The following is an 8,859-nucleotide window of genomic DNA, read 5'->3' as shown; positions in this document are numbered from 1 at the left end:
GAGCCCTGGTCATCTGGAGGTCACCTGGAAACAGAAACTTTATTTACGTTTATTAACAGTATTAATATTTCAGAGCCCTGATCTGCAGTTAATGACCGTTTCCGTTCAATTAGTCTTTCGATTCTGGGCGTAATGTGTATCACAGTAACTCGAGCTGTCGCGTATTATAGGGTTGAAATATTATTTTGTTTATTTTAATATTAAAATAAAATGAAAATAGAGCTTTTAGCACCGGAAGTCGTCCTCGCGCTGGGCTCGCCGACAGGAAGCACGAACAGGAAGTGATGAACCTGACAGTTTAAAGGCGAGACGCTGAAAACGGCGCTTAGACGCGCTTTAGCGCCACTTTAGCGCAGATGGCTTTGAAGACGTGCTGTCGGCTGACCAGGCGCCTCGTGCGTGCTGTGGAGCAGGGAAGCGGAGCGCGAGCGCCGAGTTTACCGCGTGAGGTTTTATAAATCATATTTCATAACTGCCCTCGCTGCTGGTTTTGGGCTCAGTGCTGATGATGAAGCGCCATGTTTACAGTTTATGCTTCGCTTTGTTGTTTCGGCCGCTGTGTCCTGATCTTAAAGGGGAACTCCACCAAGTTCTCAAACTTTCTGCCTGAGGAGCGGTTCTGGTTTAAACGGAGCGGTTTGGTGTGAAACGCTCTGTTCTAGATAAACGTACCGAGTCAGAGCCGCTCACAGTGGTGGTGATGGGAACCAGACGTCCCTCTAAAAGCTCCTACAGAAAGTTCCTACATGAACTGGTTCTGAATTCACTGCCTGATGACTGAGACGCTGTTTTATGAGAGTTTAGAGAACTTCAACTCCATTCATGGTGGAGGGAGACATGCAGGGCGCTGTGCGGCAAAATAGTCCCCAAAGAAAACTCGTTATTCCAGATTTTCCACTGTTTTCCATCATCAACATTCCATATAAGCTCAGAAGACTCGTGTAGGTTCTCTGGTGGTTCTGGATGGTAAATAAAGTGTCTATATCTGTGTTGTAGTCATGGCGACGCCTGGTTCCCATCACCACCACTGTAAAGACGTCTGAACCAGTTCACACCAAACCCTCTGGATCTCTGTTTACACCTCAACAACATTACAGACCTTCTCAGATAAAAATCGGTGGAGTTCTTCTTCACGTTCGCTTTGACTCTGTTGACGTTGGCTGTAGCAGCAACGCTGCAGGCTAATCTGTGACCTCAGTCTAGTTTTACAGTTCTGCGCCTGTGATGGATCTAAAGCGTCTTCGTTTCAGGCCACCGTGCTGTTGCAAAGCAGAGCCATTTGTTTTCCTGGAGGAGCCTCTGTTCAGCTGGCCCGCCGTCTTCCGTGGTGACTTATGAAGAGTTGAAGAAGCTGCTAGGTGCCAAGTCCGGTGTGGTCATAGATGTACGAGAGCCCTGGGAGCTGAGAGAGTACGGGAATATCCCCGGGTCCATTAATGTCCCCTGTGAGTGCGAATTTACTGAGTTTGAAGCTGAATAACAGCTTGTGACTTCACTCCCATCCTTCCTACAAGCATCGATTCAGTACGTTCTCATTAGTTCACTATTTTAGCTCTCATGTATGTTTGTTAATCATTATGTAATAGACAAGATGTAAAACATCATCTCACACGCAGTTCATGATGCAGTCTCTGGTGGTGTGAATCAGCGCTTAGCCTAGCAGTAAACCTCACTCCAGCTTCTTCGTATTAAGTGCTGTATAACGTTAGTTCTGGCTGCGCGAGCTGATTGGTTGAGAGCCGTTCTAACTGTGCTGTTATTTTTCCATAATGTCAGATTTTTCCACAGACATTGTATCGCTCCGCTGAGATGCTGTTGCTTAGCAACAAGTTTGACAAGTTTGTACTCCTTACTTTGCCACAAACAGAAAACGGACACTAAGACCACATCTGACCGACTGCCGATTCGGTCCGACTCTGAAGACGAGACGATGCTAAATTCCCAAACTGTCGTCGCCACTGAGCAGCTTTTCAGTCGGCAGCTGTGACAGAAGATCAGCTGAACAACCTGGAATCAGCCAGAAATGAACCCAACGCCAAACTAAACGGGCTGTAAGAAGCTTTACAGACTGGCTGGAACAAAACAACATTAATACTGATCTGGAGAAACTGACCAAACTGAGCTGAACCTGATATTGGGTCAGTTTTACGGCTCAGTCTGATTTGGTCCGACTCTGAAGATCAGACACGTCTGGCGAATGGTGTTGGGTTCATTTCTGGCTGATTCCAGGTTGTTCAGCTGTTCTTCTGTCACAGTTGCCGACTGAAAAGCTGCTCAGTGGAGACGACAGTTTGGGAATTTAGTGTAAGGAGCTGCAGAACGAACTGCCAGCTGAGCAGCGAGTGGGCGGAGCTCGTTACTCTGACGTAGCAACGAGCTGCTCGTTAAGGAGCTATAATTAGGAGGATGGATGGATGGATGGATGGATGGATGGATGGATGGAGCTGAACATTAAAACATATTAAAGCCGCGTTCACGGCCAGTTTATTCATTTCTTACTGTATTTATGTAACTGCTGTATTAAAGCAGTAGAGCACTCGAGGAGGGAGTTATCACCAATAACATCACGGCTGGGATGATCTACGGACACCAGATCACAGCCGGGATGGTATTTTGCAATAACGCTCCCCCTCGGGATCTACTGCTTACATGACTACTAGCCACTTGCCTTCATTGAAACCTCTCTTTTCTCCTGCCTGCAGTGGGGCAGGTGAACGGTGCTCTGCAGCTCAAGCCAGAAGAGTTTAAGGAGAAGTATGGAGGCGGCATGCCATCAACCACAGAAAATGTGGTCTTCACCTGTCTTGCGGGAGCGAGGAGCATCAAAGCTTTAGAAGCTGCTGTGTCCTTAGGATACGCCAAGTAAGAAAGTTTTAACTCCTCTTAACCTGAACAGCGTTTTAGATTCACGCAGTGGGACATTCAGCTGCCAAACGCCCTGCAATCTTCTGCTTCATAGGGCTGCAGGATAAACGGTCAGTGCCGCACTGTTGATGTTACAGAACCATGCGGAGTTCAAAGATGAAACCTGGTGCATATACATGTGTGTGCACAGCCAGACATTAAGACATTAAGAGCCGCACTTTATGTACAAAAAAACACAAGATCTGAACATAAATGTGAAGCCCAGTTGGTTTAATCGTGAGGCGAAGCCTTGTATCCACCGTTTTTGGTAACTTTTATTATTTTTAAGAAAACAGGCTGTGCCAGTCATCTTTTCAAGAAGCACTGGGAAGAAAAAAGTCAAAATGATCTAAATAAATAAATAATGGATCGATAGCCAGATAAATGTGTATCTTATGTGTCATGATTTGATTTTTGATTTTAGGTTGACTTTAAAAAATTGTGTGTTCTGTGTCTCTTCAGCGCTCAGCACTACCCTGGAGGATGGCAAGATTGGGCCAAGCATGAAATCCTGCAGACCAAAGATTGACGTCCTCTTTACGGTGGCGCTGTGATTATGGGGGCGTTTTATGTTAAAGGACAAAAAGAATCTGGACAGGAAACGAGGAAGTGCGTAAAACGAGACAGATCAATACTACTGATTGGTATTTTGTTAGTTATGGTAGAATTTGAAAAAGATTTTTGGGAAACTAATGACGTCTCAGCTACAGCAGAACAGTTGGAAGGAGTTCGCCTGTTGTGGTGGTTTCAAAGTCAAAAACAGGTGAAAAAACAGGAGTTCCTGAAATGTAAGTTAAAAAAAAAAAATAGCACCTTACAACTACAGCTTCCCCTAATCCTAACCCTAAACCACAGACTCACCTTCAGACAAACCGGTCTAAAGTTTTAAATCTGGGAGACAATCAAGCTCCACTACTACTCAGATCTGGTTCCCATCACCACCACTGTGAACAGCTCTCCCCCGGTTTATCTAGAGCAAAGTTTCACATCGAACGGAACTGGATGACACTGGACGGCTCAACGGCTCCAGACCTAATCTGTATCTTTACAATTCATTACATAATCACTCTGACTTTTCTTTTTTTTTTTTTTTTTTTTTAATTTGTTGGAATTACACTTTAAGGCTAGGGTCAGTAGAGTGGTCATAGACTAAACTTCCAGTTTCTGGTTTTATGTTAAAGCTGAATGTTGCTGTTACCTTTGAAATGAAGTCGTTGGTGCTCCTCTGCGTGGTGGTGTTTTTGAGGTGCACTGTGTGAACACTCCAGTACTGCTTCATGAGTTATTGGAAATGATTAGTGTAAACGATGATCTTTGAGAACCTGTGCAACGTGTGATTAGTGTCAGAATCGTGGGGTGTTTGCTGTCACGTTCAGAGTGACTCGATCACACTTGTAGAAAGAAATGAAATGAAGACTGAGGGCATATGTAATTTTATGTAAGTGGAAATAAAATTTGAAAAGAACTTTGTGTAGCTTTTGCTTTTGTTTTGGTAACATATTGATACCATCTTAGAATATAATAGATTTTTTTCTTCTCTTTCTCCTGTGAAGTTGTTTGTTGTCTAAATCTGTCTGAAATGTGTTTTGGTGCGGACTCACGTGATCACGGGATTTTAATTAGATCTGGTAAACGTATAAAAAAATAAATATGAATGTATACACTGTAAAACAATCACACTAACTTTTTAGCTTTATTTACTCATCTGGTAAACGTCCTAATGGAAATGTAGCGGCACCTCCTGTTTGTGTTTCTCTAAACGTGATGTGTTAAATAGCCAAACCCTCATTGTGTTCCATTTATTTATTTATTTATTTATTTTTAATGAACACCTTCACGAAATGTGTGATCCCTAGCCAGGCACAGAAGCACTTCAGCACGTTTTGTGTTAAAAGTAGCTTCAGGCGTGTCGTGGTCAGCTGATCAGAGAGCGAGTGTGTGGCTGCTTTAAGGGAGTTTAATGCTGTAATGTTCAAATCAAATCAATTTTATTTGTAGCGCTTTTTACAACGGATGTTGTCACAAAGCAGCTTCACAGAATTTCGGAAAAGACAAAGTTTCAACAGGACTGTAAGAATGTACAGAAACCCCCCCCGGTGGGCAAGCCAGGGGCAACAGTGGCAAGGAGAACCTCCCTCAGAGCTGAGGAAGAAACCTTGGGAGGAACCAGGCTCACCAGGGGGGACCCGTCCTCCTCTGGTCAGACTACCTACAACTGATGTAGTTACTGACTTGTTAAGAGTCTTTTGCCCAAAAGGCTTCCCAGCATTCTTAGCAGTTTTGTTTTGATTAGTTCTGTTATTATTTCTGAAGATTTTGTTATTCTCGTCATTCCTGGTGTTTTGTGTTGAGGTTGGTCAGTTCAGCCTGTAGCCGCTGTGCTATCAGGTGGTCCATTTGCGTCTTCAGAAATGTGTAGAACTTGTGTGTACAGTCATTTATTCATTGCAGCGTGAAACCGCTGGATTCCAGTGTGTTGGACATTTACAGCAAGTCACGATTAAGTGAGAAGCTACTCTGACCAGGCTGACTCAGCTTAACCCGAGCCGATGGAGAATAAACGAGACCGCCAGCTCAGCTGAAACTACATTTTACTGAGGAAATCTGGAAAAACATGAAGCACCTATAACTTGAATAAGTCATTTATTCTTGGATGCTGGTGGTTGTATTTTGTTTTGTCCATCTGAATTTGTAAGGCAAACTATTCAGTAACTGCATGAAATAAATGTAAATTTGTGGGTTTTTTAAAGTTCCCCTCTAAATGAACAGAAAATGTGTTTATGTATATCACTATACGCTGACAATGAGACACCTTAGAGCCCAGATTTGGGGAAAAACGGGTCGACTTTCAGTAGAAAAACAAACTGAGTTCAGCTTCTTTTATTATAAGGGTTTAAAATGACTTCACCGTCTATTAGACTGGAGAGAAGAGCTACAGCCTCACACGACGCCCAGCTTCTGAAATACACTATATACTTATATACTTCCAAAAGTGTTCGGTCGTCTGGCTTCTCACGCATATGAACTTGAGTGGCGTCCCATTCTTAATCCATAGGGTTTAATATGATGGTGGCCCACCCTTTGCAGCTGTAACAGCTTCAGCTCTTCTTTCTTTCGGCTTTCCACAAGGGTTAGGAGTGTTTATGGGAATTTCTGACCGTTCTTCCAGAAGCGCATTTGTGAGGTCAGACACTGATGTTGGACGAGAAGGCCTGGCTCACAGTCTCCGCTCTAATTCAGCCCAAAGGTGTTCTATGGGGTTGAGGTCAGGACTCTGTGCAGGCCAGTCAAGTTCTTCCACACCAAACTGGCTCATCCGTGTCTTTATGGACCTGCTTTGTGCGCTGGTGCTCAGTCATGTTGGAACAGGAAGGTGCCGTCCCCAAACTTCCCACAAAGTTGGGAGCATGAAATTGTCCAAAATCTCTTGGTGCTGAAGCTTTAAGAGCTCCTTTCACTGGAACTAAGGGGCCGAGCCCAAATCCTGAAAAACAACCCCACACCATGATCCCCCCTCCACCAAACTTTACACTCGGCTCAATGCAGTCAGACAAGTACCGTCTCCTGGCAACCGCCAAACCCAGACTCGTCCATCAGATTTCCAGACAGAGAAGTTTGATTGGTCACTCCAGAGAACACGTCTACACTGCTCTAGAGTCCAGTGGCGGCGCTTTACACCACTGCATTCCACGCTTTGCACTGCGCTTGGTGATGTAAGGCTGGGATGCAGCTGCTCGGCCATGGAAACCCATTCCATGAAGCTCTCTACGCTGTTCTTGAGCTGATCTGAAGGCCACATGAAGTTTGGAGGTCTGTAGTGATGGACTCTGCAGAAAGTCGGTGACCTCTGCGCACTATGCCCCTCAGCATCCGCTGACCGCTCTGTCATTTTACGTGGCCGACCACTTCGTGGCTGAGCTGCTGTCAGGAGGATGGGTTCCCCTTCTGAGTCTTGGTTCCTCTCAAGGTTTCTTCCTCTTTTAGGGAGTTTTTCCTTGCCACCGTCGCCGCTGGCTTGCTCATGGGGGCTCGGACCCGGATTTTCTTTCTTCTTTTCTCTTCTCTCTGTAATACTGATTGTTCTGTAAAGCTGCTTTGTATCTGTTGTAAAAAGCGCTATATAAATAAATTTTGCTTGCTTGCTTGCTGTCGTTCCCAATCGCTTCCACTTTGTTATAATCCCACTGACAGTTGACTGTGGAATATTTAGTAGTGAGGAAATTTCACGACTGGACTTGCTGCACAGGTGGCGTCCGATCACGGTACCACGCTGGAATTCACTGAGCTCCTGAGAGCGACCCATTCTTTCACTAATGTCTGTAGAAGCAGTCTGCAGGCCTAGGGGCTCGGCTTTATACACCTGTGGCCATGGAAGTGACTGGAACACCTGGATTCCATGATTTGGATGGGGGAGCAAACGCTTAAAAGTTATGAAGTAAAGAATATGACGAAGTGTGCTTTCGACCCACCGGTGGTTCCAATGAGTTCAAAAAGTTAGGCTTGAACCTGTTAAGTCACTAATTTTTTTTTAGGCAAAGTTCGCTTCACATTTGAAATAAAGTCGACTAATTTTACAGCTGAGTTTACAGTAACTCTGTATAGCTGCAGGTGGGATAATCAGCATGTGATTGTTTAAATATGACTTTTTTAAGACTAAGTCACCAGTGTTCTTCTGTTTGGGACTTGTTCTCAGGTAAGATCAGAATATACACACACTCAAGAGCACAAAGGTGAGAGCAGTTCTGCGCTTTAAGAACACGTCAATCTGACGGAGACTTTTTTTTAGGACGTTTCTCAAGAACATGCTTAAGAACAAACTCAGGAGGATCCTGGAGAACGAGGCCCGGCGTGTATTGCAGAGTTTCTACACTGTGCTTTTTGTCAACAAGCTCTCGCTGCTCCTGATCTGAAATAAATAGGACTGCCTAGAAAAATCTGTGAGCACAAACTTGATATGAACTTTTTTCCTTATTTCTCCTCTCAGCCAGAAAGATGTTTAACTCATTTAATCCAGTTTTCCTATGTTGTTCCAGCCCTTAAGGATTACAGTGACTCTTAAACTGAAAGGGGTTCAAATGCTGCATAGACTCTTATTTTAAAGGGGAGTTTTGTAACAGCAGCTTTAGCCGGCAGAGTGAGCGAGAGAGAAACGGAGAGCTTATCAATGTGGTGTCTTGCTGTGGTATTAGTTCAGCACGGGTGACTCACTGTATTGTAATTGGATGAGAAAATGTCGCCTGAGTGTTTGAACTCCATTTAGCTGTCGTTTTAATCTTGAAAGCACGCACAGACACCCAGCCCAGCTGAGCTTCAGCGGAAAGAATCTCAGCCACCAAATCAGGGCAGCATCAGAAAGGATGAACGCTCACAGATGGATGGACCAGTGGTTGGATAGATAGATGACTGGCTCTTACACTAAAATTAGGAACCTTCAGTGGTTGATGGGATCTATTTTGATCTTAATGTGTTCTTGGCTGGAAAATCATAAAAACTCAGGTGTGGCTGTTTCTGCCTTTCTCTGAGGAAACGCAGCAAAACGCCTTTTACCTGGACTGCATTTCTTTGGTTTGACCGGAAATGAAATCGCCTGCTAACAGAGGCTGGTGGGACTGAGAACCTGTAAATGTGAAAAGGGTCCAGTGACCACACTCTGTCTGGGTGGGTAGGATGACCCCCACCAGATGCTGACATGTGTGGCCAGTTTTCGTCTCCGAGTGTGTTGAGCTTCCTGATGATTTGAAAAGGTGTTGTGGCTGAAATTAAGTGTCTCAGAGGAAGTCGCTCACCTTCAGCCTCCCAAGTGGACATCACTGTGTGATAGGCAGACCTGGCTAGTGGGTGGAAATGAATGTGATTAAGTTTGCTGGAATATTGAGAAAATGTAGTAGAATTTTCAGAGCACTTTTCCGTTAGAATTGACTGTTTCATTTTCCTTTTTTTTAATTTTAAAAGGCA

The 8,859-nt window shown here is 44.4% G+C and overlaps 1 protein-coding gene across 1 annotated transcript; it reads left to right on the top strand.

Moving 5' to 3' along the window:
- Window positions 1-277: 277 nt before the first annotated feature.
- Window positions 278-4,369, top strand: tstd3 (thiosulfate sulfurtransferase like domain containing 3). Its single transcript, XM_017687046.2, has 4 exons — window positions 278-444; window positions 1,251-1,445; window positions 2,703-2,862; window positions 3,367-4,369. The coding sequence occupies exons 1-4, from the start codon at window positions 357-359 to the stop codon at window positions 3,431-3,433; spliced, it is 510 nt and encodes a 169-aa protein (XP_017542535.1). The 5' UTR covers window positions 278-356; the 3' UTR covers window positions 3,434-4,369.
- Window positions 4,370-8,859: the final 4,490 nt, after the last annotated feature.

This window comes from Pygocentrus nattereri, chromosome 19 (assembly GCF_015220715.1).
Source record: "Pygocentrus nattereri isolate fPygNat1 chromosome 19, fPygNat1.pri, whole genome shotgun sequence".
Taxonomy (NCBI): domain Eukaryota; kingdom Metazoa; phylum Chordata; class Actinopteri; order Characiformes; family Serrasalmidae; genus Pygocentrus; species Pygocentrus nattereri.
This window is presented reverse-complemented; position numbering and strand designations above follow the sequence as displayed.